Here is a 21,279-nt window from a genome sequence, read left to right on the forward strand (position 1 = left end):
GGGACAGGTTAATATTACACCCTCCAGGAAATGAAGCAAGGAAAGCAATGCCACTGATCTCAGTTAAAACTTGTAAAATGCACAAAACACAGATCAGAGTTATCTATTCATATCATTCATCTTATAAATATGCTACATTGAGCAAGTGTCACATGGCACTTTCTGAGTTCAATCAATTTCGAAGCAAGAACTTGCATTTCTACAGCCTCTTTCTTGACCTTAGAATGTCCCAGAACATTACAGAACCAATGAAGTACGATGTACGAAATAGCCCCGGTCATAATGTATTAAACACCGTACACAATGTGCACACAGGAAAGTCCTACAGACTGTGATAATGACTGGGTAATCTGTCAGAATGACGTTGGGATAAATTTGACCAGGACACTGGTGAGAATTCCCTCATTCTTCCTTGAAAAAGTGTAATGGGATCTTCCATGTCTACTTGAGTGGACAGACTTCAGATAAATGTCTCATGCCGAAGACAGTCACCGGAATTCTACCGCCCTGCTCGCCACAGGAATCAGAGCTGGCGAGGGGCGGACAATGGGAAGCTCCATTGATCACGGGTGGAATTTTCTGGTCTTGGGTCGAGCGAGCCCGTAAAATCCCACCCAGTGCCTCAGAAAATGCAGAATTGAGCACTTGCCTTGACTTCATACTCTCTAGAGTCATAGAGTCATAGAGGTTTACAGCATGGAAACAGGCCCTTCGGCCCAACTTGTCCATGCCGATCTTTTTTTAAAAATCCCTAAGCTAATCCCAATTGCCCGCATTTGGCCCATATCCCTCTATACCCATCTTACCCATGTAACTGTCTAAATGCTTTTTAAAAGACAAAATTGTACCCGCCTCTACTACTACCTCTGGCAGTTTGTTCCAGACACCTACCACGCTCTGTGTGAAAAAATTGCCCCTTTGAACATGTTTGTATCTCTCCCCTCTCACCTTAAACCTATGCCCTCTCGTTTTAGACTCCCCTACCTTTGGGAAAAGATATTGACTATCTAGCTGATCTGTGCCCCTCATTGTTTTATAGACCTCTATAAGATCACCCCTCAGCCTCCTACGCTCCAGAGAAAAAAGTCCCAGTCTATTGTTTGCATCCGTATTTACTGAGGAAACGGGCATGGAGTCTATGGAAATAGGGCAAACTGGTAGGGAGGTCATGGAACCTTTACAGATTAAAGGGGAGGAGGTGCTCGCTGTCTTGAGGCAAATCAGAGTGGATAAATCCCCAGGACCAGACAGGGTATTCCCACGGACCTTGAGGGAAGCTAGTGTTGAACTTGCAGGGGCCCTGGCAGACATATTTAAAATGTCAGTATTCACGGGGGAGGTGCCGGATGATTGGAGGGTGGCTCATGTTGTTCCGTTGTTTAAAAAAGGTTCCAAAAGAAATATGGGAAATTATAGGCCAGTAAGTTTGACGTCGGTGGTGGGCAAGTTATTGGAAGGTGTGATAAGGGATAGGATCTACAAATATTTGGATAGACAGGGACTTATTAGGGAGAGTCAACATGGCTTTGTGCGTGGTAGGTCATGTTTGACCAATCTATTAGAGTTTTTCGAGGAGGTTACCAGGAAAGTGGATGAAGGGAAGGCGGTGGATGTTGTCTACCTGGATTTCAGCAAGGCCTTTGACAAGGTCCCTCATGGGAGGTTAGTTAGGAAGGTTCAGTCACTAGGTATGCATGGGGAGGTAGTAAATTGGATTAGACACTGGCTCAATGGAAGAAGCCAGAGAGTGGTTGTGGAGGATTGCTTCTCTGAGTGGAGGCCTGTGACTAGTGGTGTGCTGCAGGGATCGGTGTTGGGTCCATTGATGTTTGTCATCTATATCAATGATCTGGATGATAATGTGGTAAATTGGATCAGCAAGTTTGCTGAAGATACAAAGATTGGAGGTACAGTGGACAGTGAGGAAGGTTTTCAAAGCTTGCAGAGGGATTTGGATCAACTAGAAAAATGGGCTGAAAAATGGCAAATGGAATTTAACGCAGACAAGTGTGAGATATTGCACATTGGAAGGACAAACCAAAGTAGAACGTACAGGGTAAATGGTAGGACTCTGAAGAGTGCAGTTGAACAGAGGGATCTGGGAATACAGGTACAGAATTCCCTAAAAGTGACGTCACAGGTGGATAGGGTCGTAAAGAGTGCCTTTGGTACATTGGCGTTTATAAATCGGAGTATCGAGTATAAAAGTTGGAGTGTTATGGTAAGGTTATATAAGGCATTGGTGAGGCCGAATTTGGAGTATTGTGTACAGTTTTGGTCACCTAGTTACAGGAAGGATGTAAGTAAGGTTGAAAGAGTGCAGAGAAGGTTCACAAGGATGTTGCCGGGACTTGAGAAGCTGAGTTACAGAGAGAGATTGAATAGGTTGGGACTTTATTCCCTGGAGCGTAGAAGATTGAGGGGAGATTTGATAGAGGTGTATAAGATTTTGATGAGTATAGATAGAGTGAATGCAAGCAGGCTTTTTCCGCTGAGGCTAGGGGAGAAAAAAACCTGAGGGCATGGGTTAAGGGTGAAAGGAGAAAAGTTTAAAGGGAATATTAGGGGGGGCTTCTTCACGCAGAGAGTGGTGGGAGTGTGGAATGAGCTGCCGGATAAAGTGGTAAATGCGGGGTCACTTTTAACATTTAAGAAAAACTTGGACGGGTTCATGGATGAGAGGGGAGTGGAGGGATATGGTCCAAGTGCAGGTCAGTAGGACTAGGCAAAAAATGGTTCGGCACAGACAAGAAGGGCCAAAAGGCTTTTTTCTGAGCTGTAATTTTCTATGGTTCTATGGTTCTATCCAGCCTCTCCTTATAACTCAATCCATCAAGTCCCGGTAGCACCCTAGTAAATCTTTTCTGCACTCTTTCTAGTTTAATAATATCCTTTCTATAATAGGGTGACCAGAATTGCACACAGTATTCCAAATGTGGCCTTACCAATGTCTTCTACAATTTCAACAAGACATTCCAACTTCTGTATTCAATGTTCTGACCAATGAAACAAAGCATGCCAAATGCCTTCTTCACCACTCTGTCTACCTGTGACTCCACTTTTAAGGAGCTATGAACATGTACCCCTAAATCTCTTTGTTCTGTAACTCTCCCCAACTCTAGAGTGAGGTTTGAACCCAAAACTCTGAGGATACACGTTTTCCAGCTGCTAATTCAGAACTGACACATAGAAACATAGAAACATAGAAGATAGGAGCAGGAGGAGGCCATTTGGCCCTTCGAGCCTGTTCCGCCATTCATTACGATCATGGCTGATCATCCCATTCAATAGCCTAATCCTGCTTTTTCCCCATAACCTTTGATCCCAATTTCTTCAAGTACTATATCCAGCTGCCTCTTGAATACATTCAATGTTTTGGCATCAACTACTTCCTGTGGTAATGAATTCCACAGGCTTACCACTCTTTGGGTGAAGAAATGTCTCCTCACCTCCGTCCTAAATGGTCTACCCTGAATCCTCAGACTGTGGCCCCTGGTTCTGGACTCCCCCACCATCAGGAACATCCTCCCTGCAACTACCCTGTCTAGACCTGTTAGAATTTTATAAGTCTCTATGAGATCCCCCCGTCATTTGTCTGAACTCCAGCGAAAACAATCCTAACCTAGTCAATTTCTCCTCATACATCAGTCCCACCATCCCTGGAATCAGCCTGGTAAACCTTCAGTGCACTCCCTCGAGAGCAAGAACATCGTTCCTCAGAAAAGGGAGACCAAAACTGCCCACAATACTCTAGGTATGGCCTCACCAAGGCCCTGTATAGTTGCAACAACACATCCCTGGTCCTGTACATCTTAGTCAAAAATGTAATCGCAGGGCAATGCAAAGGAACTTCATGTTCTACAAGTCCTTGTTTCTAATTAAAATACAAGTTTTTTTGCTTAAACCAATATCAAACTCAATATCAAACTCAAAATTGATGAGGAAATGACTGAGACAAGCTAACCCAAAGGGGCGAATTTTCCCGTTCCACCCGCCACGGGAATTGTAGAGGGTGAGGGGCGGACCATTGATAGATCCGTTGACCTCGGGCGGGATTTTCCAGTTTCAGGGCGAGCGTGGCCAGAAAATCTCTCCCAAAGAGTTTGAATCATAGAATCGTACAACCCGTACAGTGCAGAAGGAGGGAAAGAATTTGGTTCCAATTTCTCAATTTTCAAAGAAGCTGGGAGCCGGCTTCAAGAATGGACGACGGAGCTGAGATCAACACAACAGTAGAGTCTGGTTCAACCTTGTGAGTGGTTTTAATCTTGGTAGGATTTGAGGTGGGACTGACTCATATTGTACCTGCACATTCACTATGAGATTTTAGCTCAGCACTTTGGAAAGCCAGTAATCGAAAAATCTCAGCCGAGTGTAATTCAGTCATCACTAATGACAGCATCGTCTGAAACTGGGCAGAAGCATGATTAGGATCCAAAGTTAGCTTTGGCCCACATTCAAAGCTGGCTGGGCTCACTCCAGTTATATTGTTGCTATATTAAAACCTCGTGTATTTATTCAGTCTCCATTGTTTCTTCCAAACATTCCTCCTCAATCACGGCCATTTCTATCACTTGCATAATTGCGCTCAATACCAGAGGCAAAGAGGTCAATGTTGTGCCTGGCAACTCACCAGGAACTGGCCCGCTGAGTGACAACAGAATGCGATTGGATTTGGGAAAGTCTTTGTTCCTAGTGGGTACAATTGTACTCAGCACAGCTCCTCCCGTAGTGAGCACTAATAAATGGGGGGGTACCTTCACCCCCGCCTCCCCCCCGCCCCCCAAACACTCCAGCCAAGAGTATGTGAGGATTGTGTTTACTCTGCAGTAATTCAAGCTACATGTTAGGAATCAATGTCACAATTTAACTGCTGAACTACAATAACTAAATAACTTAAACACAACTTGTCATTTCAAATGTGGACACACACAAAGAAATACTTTATAGGCTGGGATTTTCCTACCCCAGACTGCGGATTTTCACATGGCAGACACGGCAAGCCATTGGCCGCCAACAGAATTTTCCAGACAACCCCCCCCACCAAAGCTCTTGCATGATTTTCCCGCTCTGTCACCAGGGGACCCACTACAGGGGGTTGAGTTTGGCAGTTCTGGAAGTTCCTGCCAGTGGGAGTTAAGGGCTGGAAAATCCCACCCATAGAATTTTACAGCCCTTAAACAGGCCATTCGGCCCAATAGGTTGATGTCAGCCTTTATGTTCAGTAAGAGCGTCTACCAACTTTGGGGGCGATTCTCCGGTCTCCCAGCCACGTGTTTCCCGCCGGCGGGAGGTGACGCGTTGTTTGCTATCGGCGGGATTCTCTGGAATTCCCATTGACGTCACCCTATGCTGGCGGAAAATCCGCAGGTGGGGGTGCACAACAAGCGGGATTGGAGAATCCAGCCGGCGTGAACGGCCGGAGAATTCCGGCCTTAATATCATTTCATCCTATCAGTAGATCCTTCTACTCTTCTATGAGCTAATTCTACAAACCCGTTTTCCCAAATGGAAGCCACACTCATGGGCATTGTGAGTCAGGAAAGTCAAGGCTATACCCTATCTACCTACCTACCAACCCACCTACTTACCTACCTACATCCCTACCGATGATTCCCACTCTCTGATGCAAGTGTGGATAAAACCCTATAAATATTCATTAAAAATTGATACAAGTCATTGAAAGTGAAGGGGCCTTGACAAGGGCCTAGAACAGAAGGCCAGCAGGAGACCGATAGCACAAGAACACTGAGCTCGACAGCACAATTAAACAGTGAGGCCCTACATTATGGGATTAGTGAGGCCTACAATACGGGAGCAGAGTGAGGCTGTAGTATGAGGGAATCACAGTTAATTTACAACCAGTGTTTATTCTCATGTCAGAACAACTTACCTTTGTGAAGAAAATAAAATGGACATTGAGCATGAGAGAAGGCAGAAAAGGAGAGACAGAATCAGGGGGTGGGGCCAAAAGAACTTTAAAGGCCTTTGAGAAAGTTTTCAAAAGCAAAAAGGGAGGATGTGAGACAGAGGGACCTGCCCAGGGCGGCATCAATATGGCTGACAGAGCAGAGACCCAGGGTAAAGGATTGTGAACAAGAGGCAAGAGGAGACCAGCATCTGAGTGAAGGTCGCGGGGAGTGGGGGAGATGGTGGGACACTGGACTGAAAGAGGTGCTGGGGAAGAGAGATGGCGTGAGCGTTCGATGCTAAGGACAGAGATCTATAGATTGATTAGCATCGTCAGCAGACCTGGTGAAAGCCAAGGCAACAGGCTGGTGAATGGGTAAGAATGCAAATAGGGGGCAACTTATGGGGTATGGAGAGTGGAAGCAGTTTGGAGCCTGTTAGGACAGCGTTAGGAACAGGGAACATGGTGGCATCAGGAGAGGAAGGATGGGATGGAGATGGTAATATTTAAAGGTGGGGGTGGGAGACTCAAGCGGAGACCGTGTAGCTGTAATCAGCACGGAGCTGTATAATTTATGCAAATTCAAATTTACATAGCGTTAGTAGACCCGGGACTGAAATCTCTGGGCCCACTAGAGTCTCCCCTCACCGCTAGGAGTGGTTCACTCCAGCAGGGTTCAGTATAACTCCCCACTAGCAGGGAGCTGGCAGCCCGATCCCGCTGGAGTAAAGGGGGGTCATCAAGGCCCCCAGGAGGTCAGGGGTGAGGGGGTTGTCCCCTGGGCATTGCCAGTTCGGCAGTGCCCAGCCTGGCCCCCTGACACTGCTCAAGGAGCAAAGAAGCAATGTCCAGGGAGGCACCTTGGCACTGCCCACTGGGCATTGGGCAGTGCCGGGGTGGGGCAAGAGGGGGCAGGGTCCATAGGGGGCAGGGCCTCAGGGGTGATCGGTGGGGGCGGGGGGAATCCCGCTGCCACTTTGCACTTTGGATCAGTGACAGAGGTAGGGGGGCCAGTGATCGGACTGGCTATTGGAGTTGGGGTCGGCCTGCCATGGGGTGGGGGGGTTGTTGGAGCTGCGGGAGGGGGTGGAGGGGTCGGAACTGGGGGGAGGGGGGTGGGGGGGTGGGGGCGGGGGGGGGAGGGCGGTCGCCAGGGCCAGGGATGGGGGGTTGCTGTGCTGGCCAACGATTGGGAGGCCAGCAGTGCGTGCGCCGATCTCAGCGCTGACAGATTGGCGTGGGCGCAGTGGCCCGCTCAGCGCTGTGCTGCCGGCCTCTCCAGCGGGAATAGGCTCTGCCCACTGATTTTTTGCGTGATTCACACTGAGGTACTCTGTGATGCATAGAGTGTGGGAGATTCATTTTGAAAGTTCCGCTGACAAAACCAGTGGGATTTTACTGCAGTTTTTATGCAAATCCAATGTTTAGAATTTATTTTGGGAGAATCCCACCCGTTATCTTGATAATGGAATGAAAAGGTAGTTGGAAGATTCCTGAGGTAAGGAGGGATACTGGCACTGAAGAGATTGCTTGTGGACTGCACTGGGCAACACTGGCCCTGACAGAATGCCACAGCGTTGCTCTTCAGTTCACTCAGGCTGTAGATCAGCAATACTCACCAATACAGGTTCGCCCATCAGTGTGAAGTCGGAAGCCTGATTTACACTCGCAGTAATGTGACGCCTGGGTATTGATGCACTTGTGCTGACACCCTCCATTATGGACTTGGCACTCGTCCACATCTGCAGAGAATAGAGGAGAAAATTAATCACAAATCATTGGAACAAGGACCAGTCATTGTGTGTAGTATAGAAGGTCTTTAATGCTTCACAGAGCCAAATCGATAAGAGTATGTACCAGTGCCAGACCTGTACCCATGCCAGACCTGTACCAGCCAAACCTGTATCCATCCCAGACCTGTACCCATGCCAGATCTGTACCCATTCCAGACCTGTACCCATGCCAGATCTGTATCCATGCCAGACCTGTACCTGCCAGACCTGTACCCATTCCAGACCTGTACCCATGCCAGATCTGTATCCATGCCAGACCTGTACCAGCCAGACCTGTACCCATGCCAGACCTGTACCAGTACCAAATTTGTTCCAGTCTTAGATCTGTACTAGTTGCAGACCCGTTCCTGTACCAGTTGCAAACCTACAACAGTACCAGTTCAGTATCAATAGGGAAACTGCATCAGTGCCAGACCAGTAATAGTGGCAAACCTGTCCCAGTGACAAATCAGTTGCAATCCTAGATCTGTATGAATACTGCACAAGTAGCAATGGCTGTCCCAGTACCAGTGGCAAACCTGCTACCAGTGCCAGACCTGTACAAGTGATGGACCTGTATCAGTCCAAGACTAGTCAATGCCAGGCCAGATCATGTGTTAGATCTGTTCCATTCTCAAACCTGTACTAGAGACAGACAAATAGCTGTAGCGAACTTCTACCAGTGCTACTTGTACCAATGCCAGACAAGTGTGTGTCCCGATCTATACCAAAGGCAGATGTGCAAAGTGGCAGAGCCAGATGACGGTAGGTGCTTCATGTGCTAACAAAACATGCCCAATTTGTGAGACTCCCACACACTGACTGCAATCTGCTGCTCCCTGTTGTGGCTCAGTATTAGTTTGATTGAGTAAATCGATCTGGTTTCAGAGCTTCAGGCTTCACAGGACAAATAATTTGAGCAGCTTTGGTCAAAATCTGTGTGTTCAAACATTGCAGGTGCCAAAGCTAGCACACTTTCTGAGTTTGATACAAGTTCTGGTCTGAATGAGTAGAATTGAGTGGAGCCCGCTGCAGCAGGCAAGATGGCAGGTAGTCGCTGAGAATCATGCGGGATGCCACACGTCCCACTCCTGACAGCTGGAAACTGCCCAGTGCTAAGTGACTGGCAGGAAGGAACTGACGTGGGAAATACGGCCACTAACAGCAGGAAGGCAATTAAACTTGTTAATGAGCCACTTAACTCCAATTATCCACTGGGACCTGATGGAGACTCTCAGGGCTGTCCCATTCCACCCGTATGCTGTCCAGCAAACCCTGTCAAGGTGGCCGACCAGGGACATCCCACATTCACAGGCATTCAGTGCCCAATTGAGGGGCCTGGCATCAGGATGGGAGGGGCCTGGAGAAAGCCTCACCCCTCCCCGCGACCCCCATTCCTGTCTCCAGGCTTCCAGCGACAATGGCTGGTGTGGTCTATCAGTCTCCTTGTATCAGGGCTCCCATTGAAAGGTGACGCGGGGTTCCCACTCGCCCTCCGTTCAGTGGACGGGACCCCCATCACCACAACTAAATTCCGCCCATTGCATCTAAAAATGTTCAATGGGGCTGTCCTTCCCAGAATTGGCACAACGGCCACGTCAGTCAACGCACAACAGAGCAAACTGCCAGAATGTTCTTTCAATATATTCATGTGAAATTAGATTATAAACACCGGGATATGGCACCATGTTGTTCAGCTGGTACACTTGTTGCCCTGCGTCATGAATATATAGTCATGATATTACAGATGTTTAAGTACAGCTGTTTGAAAAGCACATGTTTGCTGAAAAAGAACTTCAAAAAAAGCCTTCGTTCATAAAAGGATGTCTGGGCAGAAAATCTGACACCTTTCTGCGTTGGTACAAAACCTTAATCAGATTGCTTATCTCAAGAAGGATCACAAAAGACATTTTGAATTTCAGAGTGTTCCATGAGTGTAAATCCGATCCCTCGACTTGGTCTTCTTTCGGGACAAAGGCAATTAACTGATAAGGATCTTAGTGAAAAGCTAAAACATGCAAGACTGTTAGAATGGCCAATATCTAATATAGAAGCATGATTCGTCACTTTGAGAGCAGCCATCTTTGTTTAGTTTAAAGTTTATTTATTAGCGTCACAAGTAGGCTTACATCAACACCACAATGAAGTTACTGTGAAAATCCCCTCGTCACCACACTCCGGTACCTGTTTGGGTACACCGAGGGAGAATTTAGCATGACCATCACACTTAACCAGCAGAGGAAACTGGAGCACCCAGAGGAAACACATGCAGACAACGTGTAGACTCTGGGCAGACAGTGATCCAAGCCGGGAATCGAACCCGGATCCCTGGCGCTGTGAGGCAGCAGTGCTAATTACTATGCCACCTTTGAGTTTCACGCCACGTGAAAAGGTTGGAAGCTGCCTAAAGGGAAAAATTATCTTGAGAGGCACACCTTGAGACAGAAACTGCTTCTCAACAGGGAGAGACCGAGGAAGATTTCTGGAAACAACAGTCAGACTGCAAATCAGGCCAGCAAGGACCACCACCTACAGTACCATGAAAGTGTTAACAGGAGCCTTCGCTCAGTCCCAGGATCCGTTCTGCTTGTTGAGTCCACTTGCAAAGACTAACGCCAATCCTTCAGCTACAGAAGCCTTCACAGCTGCTAATCGAGCCTCAATTCCTTCACTTTGGAAAGAATTCAAGCAGTGCGCCCACAAAAATAGCTCACAGAGACTGATTTGAAATTTCAACTTTAAATATCTCTCTTTTACTGCATTTTTCATTTTTGTATCTGTACTTTCGATAATAATTTTACAATCCAAAGATTTGTGGGTTAGGTGGATTGGCCATGCTAAATTGCCCCTTAGTGTCAGGGGGACTAGCGAGGGTAAATACATGGGGTTATGGGAATAGGGTCTGGGTGGGATTGTGGTTGGTGCAGACTCAGTGGGCCAAATGGCCTCCTTACGTACTGTAGGATTCTATGATCTATGATTTATCACTTTAACCTAAAAAACTTTCAGCAGTAGTTAATAATAAACTCACCTTTATTTTGTTTGAGACTTAAGGACGACATGGTGGCACAGTGGTTAGCATTGCTGCCTCACAGCGCTGGAACCTGGGTTCAATTCTGGCCTTGGGTCACTGTCTGTGTGGATTTTGCACATTGTCTCTGTGGGATTCCTCCGGGTGATCCGGTTTCTTCCCACAGTCCAAAGATGTGCGGGCTAGGTTGATTGGCCATGATAAATTGACCCTAGTGTCAGAGGGATTAGGAAGGTAAATATGTAGGGTGCGGGAATAGGGCCTGGGTGGGATTGTGATCGGTGCAGACTCAATGGGCCGAATGGCCTCCTTCTGCACTGTAGGGATTCTATGATTCCATAAAGCTTGTCTGCTGGGTTATTTTTAAACTGAACCACTCATAAGTTAAAAGGGGGCTGTATACATACACACAAATTCTTAGCCTTTGGACCACTTTAAGGAAATGTCTTTTATATTGTCACCAAAAGAGAAAATGCTGGAAAATCTCAGCAGGTCTGGCAGCATCTGTAAGGAGAGAAAAGAGCTGACATTTCGAGTCCAGACGACCCTTTGGACAAAGGGTCAAAGATGACAAAGATGGTCAAAGGGTCAAGGATGACAAAGGGTCATCTGGACTCGAAACGACAGCTCTTTTCTCTCCTTATAGATGCTGCCAGACCTGCTGAGATTTTCCAGCATTTTCTCTTTTGGTTACAGATTCCAGCATCCGCAGTCATTTGCTTTTATCCAGTCTTTTATATGGTTGTGGCCACCTGTGTCACATGAGGAATTGAAACCAGGGATATCCCAGTCCTCAGTAAAGACTTGGGTGTGGTTGATTGATGTATTTCGAATTGAAATCCTTTGAAACAAAGACACATATCTTCCTATTCAACAATGGACAGAGTTGGAGCTACTACTGAGATTTAGCAGCAACTTTCAAATAGTTCAGCATGAACATTATCTTCATGTAATTACCTAGAAGATTTATTGTCAATTCAGTCATCAGTTAATAGGCAACAAATTGAATATTATGAACTTACAGAATGATCCAGAACAACAGGCCATGCAGTTCACTGTGCCTTTGATAGCGTTTTAACAGAGATATCTGATTAATCCCACTCCCCCGCTCTTTTCCCATGGCCCCATAAATACTTCTCCTTCAAATATCTATCCAATTCTTTTTTGAAAATTGTTATTAATCCTGCTTCCATTATCATTTCATGCTGCGTTCAAGAAAAGGTCTCAATGATAAAATGCAACAACTTCTATCAGCTCCACACCAAGGAACCAGCAGCTCCCCTGTTGTGACTTACGCTTTGCTGCAGTGGAATCTTTTCCCATTTTTTCCACTCATTTAAGTCACACCAAAGTATTTGTCTCAGGAGGGAAAAAGGCGAAGAAGTAAATAAGGGGAGATGTACTTCCCTATGGCGCCTAGCGCAATCTCAACCTTGTAATTGCTTTAAAACCATTCAGATACATTTGAAGAGTAGCCACTGTTATAAAGCAGGGAATGCGGCAGCTAATTGGCACACAGCAACATGGCAATGACCAGATAATGGGCAGGATCTTGAGCCCACGCTCTCCGTCCTCAAGATCGCCGGCGGGGACTCGAGATCCAGTGAAACGTGCAAATCGTGAAACTCATCAGCGAGATTGTAATCTCCAATTTCACCATCGCTGATCGGTGATGTAATCAGGTGCACGCCCGTAATGGGAGGCCACAAACACCTCCATGGTGGACGGGAAGAGATTACCTTTTTTTCCTGCACCAGTTGCTGGCTCTCAGAGTCTCTGCCTCACCAGAGAGACAGCTCAAATCACACCCACTCTTTTTCTTTGGCAGTTAAAGTCTGGAGAGAAAATTGGCCAGGGGAGCTGAAGAGTTCCACGCCAGCTTTCTTACCAGAACTGACACTGTGTCAGTGGGGCGGCACGGTGGCATAGTGGTTAGCTCTGCTGTCTCGCAGCGCCAGGGACCCAGGTTCAATTCCGGCCTCGGGTGACTCTCTATGTGGAGCTTGAATGTTCTCCCCATGGGTTTCCACCGGGTGCTCTAGTTTCCTCCCATAGTGCAAAGATGTGAGAGTTAGGGTGGTTGGCCATGCTAAATTGTCCCTTATTGTCAGGGTAAATATATGGGGTTACAGAGATAAGGCCTGGGTGGGACTGTTGTAGATGCAGGCCTGATGGGCTGAATGGCCTCCTTCTGCACTGTAGGGATTCTGGATTCTGAAAGTCTCTTAAGATTCCGTCCAATTTATTTTTTGTGATTTTGATGAAGGGATTAAATATTGGCCAAGGAGGAAAATAGGAGAACAATCCTACACTTCAAAACAGTGTTGTTGGCTCTTTTACACACACACCTAGGAGGACAGTGGTTGCAATGCTAAATTGTAAAATGCCAATTTTCTGAACTGGAAAACTCACAAAGGCCACAGATCAGGCACGGCACTCTCGGTGCTCCACAAATTCTCCTCTTGTGCTAAGTTCCTCATTGATAGAGCCACATTGTAAGATTGATGTTCCTGTCTTTTGACCCACACCCCTACAGTCTTCTCTTTTTCCTGTTCTAACGGTATTGAACGGATTAAAGTTCCCCAGAGCTTACTACTGTCCAATACTTTGCCCCGTTGCCCGATCTTCACTCATTAATCTAGCGACTGTAGTGGGGAGGGGGATGGGCACCATAGCTGAGTCCAATCCTGCCATCATCCTACATTCATACTCGTCATGCATAAGACTATAAGGTATAGGTGCGGAAGAAGGCCATTCAGCCCATCGAGTCAGCTCTTTTCTCTCCTCACAGATGCAGCCGGACCTGCCAAGATTTTCCAGCATTTTCTCTTTTGGACTCGAGCAAGGAGTTGGTGGAAAGTGCATAAGAAACTTTTATTTAGGGTTGGGATGTTACGATACTGGGGTTTAAAGTGTTAAATTACAATACTGACTTGTATCCTCTTGCCTATGGAAGACTGAGGAGTGATCTAATGGAGTTTAATATTGAAGGGATTTAACCAGGTAGATTCAGAGAATTATTTCTCCCGGTGGGGGAAGAGAAAGAGGCCATTCAGCTCTTCCAGTCTACTCCCGAGTCAATCCATTTAATCTGTACTTCAACTCCCTTTGCCTGCTTTTGAATCATATCCTTCGAAACCCTCACCCGATAAAACTCAAACGATCCGGTTCATTAAAGTGTTAATTGATCCCCAGACTTCATATCTTTGGGGGGAAATGCACTGGTCTTTGTGTGAAAAACTGCTTTCTGATTTCATCCCTGAGTGACCTCGCACTAATGTTAACTTCACGCTTTCCCCCTCCATCCTATCGAAGCTTTTGTGCCCTCACTCTCAGTGGCTCAGTCCCTGTTTAATATTCTTGCAGTGATGTGCCAGCTGTCTCCAGAGGCTTCATCTTACTCGCCTTGGGCAGACGCAGTCTAAGGTATCGGCTTGGAAACTGCAAACTCAGCAGCAATTAGCTCAAAGTGTTCCAATGTGTTCATTCCAAAATAAATGCTCCAGAGGGGAAAGAATTAAAGTGACAGCCCTCCTTCTTGGATCCTTGACGTATAAGGTGTGCCAACAGGCACATGGCAACTAGGCTATTTATCTGGCAACTGATTTGCTTTACACTATCCGGGAGGGCACTTGCACCATCAGGAAACATGGTGAGTTTGTCCAAAGGGCGGGCTTTTAGTTACTTTTCTCTGTTATTTGCCCCCCAGACCCTGTCAGAGATATGCTAAGAACCAGGCAAATAGACTGCAGATTAGTAAAGGAGATGTTTCCTGATACCCACCCCTCCCATTTTATGAAAGGTAGAGAAACTCGGCCATGATGGTTTGCAGAGGTGCTGAGTGGATTTGTTTTTATATTCGGTCATGGGGCATGGCCGGCCAGCGCTTACTGCCCATCTCTAGTTGTCTGAGGGCAGTTGAGACTCAACCACATTGCTGGAGTCACATGTAGGCCAGACCAGGTAAGGACAGCAGATTTCCTTCCCTAAAGGACATTAGTGAACTAGGTGGCGTTTATCCAACAATGGTTCATGGTCATCAGTAGATCTTTAATTCCAGATAGATTTTACTGAATTTAAATTCCACCATCTGCCGTGGCGGGATTCGAACCCGGGTTCCCAAAATATTAGCTGAGTTTCTGGATTAATAGCCTAGCAATAATGCCACTAGGCCATCACCTCCCTGATACACAAAGGCTTATTAGAAGCAAAGAGAGCTCTTGTGAATTTCAGCTAGCAATTTGACAGCAAGAAACATATCCTCTTTTCCACGCTGCTACACCTGCCACCAAGAAGAACAAGAGCAACAATGTTATAGGAACCTTCTTAGCTTCACCAATTAATATATTATTCTGACTTGGACTCACTCTGTACCTGCTGTCAATAGGTTGGTGTAGAGGGAATTTTCCTCTGTAACTATCATGTGCCGTGCCTGCCCTGGGACAGACTAACGGGACAGTGAAGAGGGAGTTTTACTTTGGATCTAGCCTGTGTCGTACCTGCCTGGGAATGGTTAATAGGACAGAAAAAAAGAAGGAACTTTGCTTTGAAGTTTGTGCCATTCTTTCACTGAGTGTTGAATCCCGACACCAAAGCAATAATGGAATCATCCAATTTGCTGATTATATGAGGAATACAACTCACAGTTTTTTCAAAGCTGCGTTATAAAATGGTTTAAAAGCAAACGTCTGCGGATGCTGGAATCTGAAACCAAAAGAGAAAATGCTGGAAAATCTCAGCAGGTCTGGCAGCATCTGTAAGGAGAGAAAAGAGCTGACGTTTCGAGTCCAGATGACCCTCTGTCAAAGCTGTCATCTGAACTCGAAATGTCAGCTCTTTCCTCTCCTTTCAGAGGCTGCCAGACCCTGCTGAGATTTTCCAGCCTTTTCTCTTTTGCTTATAAAAGGGTTTCACCGACTCTGATTGCATTTCCCAGGTGCTGCTGTCCTGACAATGTAAAGCAACATCCACACACCAGCTTTCTCTTTGAAAGACCTTAAATGTCACAAGTTAAATCAACATTTGCCAATGCTCAGCCTGGCCCACGCTGGTTCCAAGATTCCCAACCCAGCTCCGCATTGGATTCACAGCCAGTTTTCCTGATGTTCCCTAATGGACTGTGTGAAATGCAGCACTGGCTTTCGCTCAACCCCTTCCCTTGTAATGGCAGAGTGTTGGTTGCTGCAATGTGTGAGGGTGATTCTGCATCGCTGCTTCTTATTAAGCTGCTTCTCTGGGAGGTGAAGGAGGCGTGTGTGGAATTGTGCAACAGTCAGCATTTTGAATCAGTTTGTGCTCATCTCTAAACTTTAAACAAATGAATAATTCTCAGAGCTTTCGAATTGTAAACCAATTAAAAAAGAACTTTTAAAAACAGTTTCAGCTTTTAATAGGGAAGCAATACTTTCTGATTTCTCCTCAAAGTGTATCTGTGCCAATCAACCCAGCCTTGTGCATGACAAACATGGGCCCTATGTTTTTAGCTTTGTTTTGAGAGACCACGAGTCAGTACAGATAGCGGATAGATTTAATACCCTTTCAGAACGTTGTGTGTGATCGTGACACATTCTATATTATATCTTATCACAATGCAGAGGTATTCTACCATGCAATGTAAACATAGAATCACAGAAGATTGGAGCAGCAGGAGGTCATTTGGCCCTTCGAGCCTGCTCCACCATTCACCACGATCATGGCTGATCGTCCAACTCAATCGCCTAATCCTGCTTCCTCCCCATAACCAACTCTCACCAACTCTCACCAACTTTTACAGCTGCCCCATAGCGAGCATTCTTTCTGGTTGTATCACAGCTTGATAGGGCTCCTACTCTGCCCAAGACCGCAAGGAACTGCAAAAGGTGTGAATGTTGCCCAGTCCATCACGCAAACCAGCCTCCCATCCATTGACTCTGTCTGCACTTCCCGCTGCCTCGGCAAAGCGGCCAGCATAATTAAGGACCCCACTCACTCTGGACATTCTCTCTTCCACCTTCTTTCTTCGGGAAAAAAGGTACAAAAGTCTGAGGTCACATACCGACCAACTCAAGAACAGCTTCTTCTCTGCTGCTGAAGATTTTTGAATGGACTTACCTTGCATTAAATTGCTTTTTCTCTACACCCTAGCTATGAATGTAACACTACATTCTGCACTCTCTCGTTTCCTTCTCTATGAATGGTATGTTTTGTCTGTATAGTGCGCAAAGAAACAATACTTTTCACTGTATGTTGATACATGTGACAACAATAAATCAAATCAAATCAAAAATAACCTTGGATCCCATTTGCCCCAAGTGCTATATCCAGCTGCCTCTTGAATACATTCAATGTTTTAGCATCAACTTCTTCCTGTGATAATGAATTCCACTCTGTACCCAGCTATTATATTTTTCAGTCACTATCTCTTGACCATATTTTGTTTCTCTTGTTCCTTCTCTGTGTATTTAGGTTGATCATGAGGTGCTGCCTAAACAATGTTGTGACTCAGCTCCCATGTTGGGTAAAGCTAGTCTGTGTGTGAGATTTAAGATGGTGACATTGCTAGACCGGGAGCTGGAGTAGGTTATTGAGCACAGGGATGCTGGGTAAATAGGACATCATTAGGATATCAGTAACTGAGCTTTAGATGAACTCAAGTTTATAGAAGAACGGAAGGTGAATGGAAAACCCAGTAAAGCTTGGAAATTAAGGGTAGTCATAGCTTCCTTACAGTGCAGAAGGAGGCCATTTGGCCCATCGGGTCTGCACCGACCCTCCGAGAGAGCATCTCACCCAGGCCCTATCCCCATAACCCCACATGTTTACCCCATTAATTGCCCCATCTTGGGGCACTAATGGGCAATTTACCATGGCCAATCCACCTAACATGCACATCTTTAGACTGTGGCAGGAAACCGGAGCACCCGGAGGAAACCCATGCAGACACAGGGAGAACTCCGCACAGCCAGTCACCCAAGCCAGGAACTGAATCTGGTTCCCTGGCACTGTGAGGCAGCAATGCGAACCACTGTGCCACGGTGCCCGCCCAGGGCACAGGAGAAGACGGTGTCAAACACTGGGTCTTGGAGCCTAGGCGGGGCTCAGTGTTGGTGACAGTTGCGATTTTGTTTAAGCTGGAGTTACGCAAACAGTCGCTGCAATTATGAACGATTGCTGCTTCCGACTTTCAGGCAACTTCGTGGTTCTGATTTATTTGAAAAGCCTGCCAAAAAATCCACAAATCTACCTGAAAGTCAGCAGCAGTTCCCATTCACAGCCACTGTCAGGGGATTGCTCAGTGCTGAATAACTGCTTGCAAAATGGCAACTCCATAGAACCATAAAAAAGTTATTCAGCCCATCTTGTCAATGCCAGCCTGAGGAATTCAGGTGTTCTTTCTAATCCCACCTTCCTGCACCCAGCCCATAGCCCTGCTGTTTGCACAGATGCAGATACTTTTAAAAAGAGTTTAGTGTCTCTGCCTCCGTGTAATCACTTTAGAGTGAACTGGACATTGTGATGGGGGAGAGGGGAGGGGATGGTTGTGTGCTGCGGTGGGGATTTTGGGGTGTGGGGGATTGGGGCAAGGTGCATGGGGTGAGAGGGTGGGTGGGGGGCTTTGTGGTGAGTGGGGGAGGAGTTAAGAGTGGCTAGGTAGATGGGGGCAGGAGTTGAGTGGGGAGAGTGGGGATGGGGTGGGGTATTAGGTTGGGGTATGGGGTGGAGGATGGGGTGGGAAGCGTGAGGATGAGGTGGGGATGTTGGCAGGGTCACCTTTAAGGTTTACTACCACAAAATTAAATGCTGGACACGTCTCAAAATTCTCTTTTAAACTTAAACCAGCAAATGAATAGCAGACTAAATTTTCATTATACTCTAAAGTAGACACAATTCTGCTGCTTTGTTGTGTTGATGTACCAGAGGCTTGAAATTCTTGGGTCTTATCAAAATAAATGTAAGAAAATAAAACCCGGGATTCTTGCAAACCAGGACACTGACTCACTTTCGCTCAGTTTATTACTCTTGCAGAGTCAGGGGATTAAATCCCCATTTGTCACCAAGAGATTATTAAAAAGACCTTTCACAAATCTCTACCCCATCCCAGGTTCACCCAGGACAGTCAGTTCAAAGTGTAAGACACAATTTGTATGACAGTTTCTGGTGGAAGTTCTAGACTACAGGTTGTACTAATTTTATGTACCATTCTTCTCTGAAAAACTCAGCACAACAATTGAATCTACATTTCTCCTTGGCAGCTGAGATGCCCAGTTGAAAAATCTTGGGGCTTGTCATTGATGTAACAGGAACAACTAAGGGGCCTGAAAACAAGAGGAGATCCAGCTCCCAGATTTCTCTCCCAGGCCCTGGTACCAGTAAAACTTGCCCAGCCTAGTCCTGTATACCTTAAAATTATTAGTGCTGGTATCACTGATTTTCGAACATTTTCCTTCTGGGAGATAGTGTCCAGGAGTGTTGGAATAATTGAGAGTGGAGGTAACAGAGGCATGGATAAGGTCTACAGATGGGCTGAGGCAGGATAGAGGGTGATTTTTAAAAAAAGATTATTTATTTATTAGTCACAAGTAAGGCTGACATTAACACTGCAATGGAATGGGTTTCCTCCCACAGTCCAAAGAAGTGCAGGTTAGGTTGATTGGCCATGCTAAAATTGCCCCTTAGTGTCCTGAGATGCATAGGTTCGAGGGATTAGCAGGTAAATGTGTAGGGATATGGTGGTAGGGCCTGGGTGGGATTGTGGTCGGTGCAGACTCGATGGGCCAGATGGCCTCTTTCTGCACTGTAGAGTTTCTATGATTCTATGAATTACTGTGAAAATCCCCTAGTTGCCACACTCCAGTGCCTGTTTGGATCAATGCACCTATCCAGCACATCTTTCAGTTTGTGGGAGGAAACCGGAGCACCTAGAGGAAACCCATGTAGACACGGGGAGAACGTACAAACTCCACACAGACAGTGACCCAAGCCGGGAATCGAACCCGGGTCTCTGGCACTGTGAGGCAGCAGTGCTAACCACTGTGCCACCGTGTCACCCTATGGAGCAGAAAGTAGATGGTCATGGTGATGGAGTGTTGGGCTCAGCTCTGGACCCAATAGGATGCCGAGGGTGTGAATTATCTGGTTCAGACAGTAATCAGGGAGGGGGATTGAAGCATTAACAAGGGAATGAAGTTTGTGCCAGGGACCAAAGATAATAGCTCGGTCTTCCCAATGTTTAGTTGGAGGAAATTTCTGCTGATCGAATACTGGATGTCAGGGGAGGCGATGGCCTGGTGGTATTATCGCTAGACTATTAATCCAGAAACTCAGCTAATATTCTGGGGACCCGGGTTCGAATCCCGCCATGGCAGATGGCGGAATTCAAATTCAATAAAAAATATCTAGAATTAAGAATCTACTGATGACCATGAAACGATTGTTGGGAAAACCCATCTGGTTCACTAATGTCCTTTAGGGAAGGAAATCTGCCGTCCTTTAACTAGTCTGGCCTACATGTGAATCCAGAGCCACAGCAATGTGGTTGACTCTCAACTGCCTTCCAAGGGCAACTAAGGATGGGCAATAAATGCTATGATGTGAAGATGCTGGCGTTGGACTGGGGTAAGCACAGTAAGAAGTCTCACAACACCAGGTTAAAGTGCAGCAGGTTTATTTGGTAGCACAAGCTTTCGGAGTCTCGCTCCTTCTTCAGGTGAGTGAGGAGTTGAGAGGAGGGCATATACAGACACAAACTCAATTTACAAGATAATGGTTGTAAATTGAGTCTGTGTCTGTATATGCCCTGTTTGTGAACACAACTCCTCACTCACATGAAGAAGGAGCGAGACTCTGAAAGCTTGTGCTACCAAATAAATCTGTTAGACTTTAGCCTGGTGTTGTGAGATAATAAGTGCTGGCCAGCCAGTGACGTGCATGTCCCACGAATGCATATAAGAAAAGATAGGTAATATAACAAACAAGAGGCAATGGAGGGGTTGAGGGAGATACTGGTGAGGTAGAAATGGATATTGTCAGTATAAATAGAGAACCAGACACTGTAGTGCAACTAGCTGCTCTCTTTTTTCCAATGGGTTCTCCCAATGGACTTACAGCAGAAAATCAATGGGGCCAGCAATGAAATGTTGAGCCTGACAGGGCTGATCCAAAGCAGTGAATTATATATCAGATGGATAAGCTGTATGTAATGTTCCAAGAGCACTTGGCACGTTATATAACTATATTACATGGATATATTATCCAAAACGTATTTTGCTTCATTTTTTTAAACCTTCTCTCTCCCTTGGGGTAAGTTTCCTGGTCTGAAGCCACATTGGATTCTCACCAAAGCTGGAATATATTATTCCAGGACACTTAGAAAATCATGACTTAGCAGAATGAGTACGCACCTACAGGCCGGAATTCCCACCATGGGAATCATAATGGCCGAGGGGCGGACCATGGAAAGGTCCATTGACCTCGGGCGGGATTTTCCGGTTTTGGGACGAACGAGGCTGTAAATTCCCGCCCCATAAAAGAGAAACCGTGTTTGACCAATCTGTTCGTTTTCAAGTTTGCAGCTGGAAACCGGTGGA

At 46.2% G+C, this 21,279-nt stretch overlaps 1 protein-coding gene across 1 annotated transcript in view; it reads right to left on the reverse strand.

The window, feature by feature from the left end:
• Window positions 1-21,279, reverse strand: part of LOC144509853 (uncharacterized) — a 415,538-nt gene that overhangs the window by 154,780 nt on the left and 239,479 nt on the right. The window contains exon 5 of the mRNA XM_078238759.1: window positions 7,531-7,653. Within this exon, the coding sequence (XP_078094885.1) occupies window positions 7,531-7,653 (123 nt within the window). The remainder of the gene's footprint in view (window positions 1-7,530; window positions 7,654-21,279) is intronic.

The sequence above is a fragment of the Mustelus asterias genome, chromosome 22, assembly GCF_964213995.1.
Source record: "Mustelus asterias chromosome 22, sMusAst1.hap1.1, whole genome shotgun sequence".
NCBI classification, from domain to species: domain Eukaryota; kingdom Metazoa; phylum Chordata; class Chondrichthyes; order Carcharhiniformes; family Triakidae; genus Mustelus; species Mustelus asterias.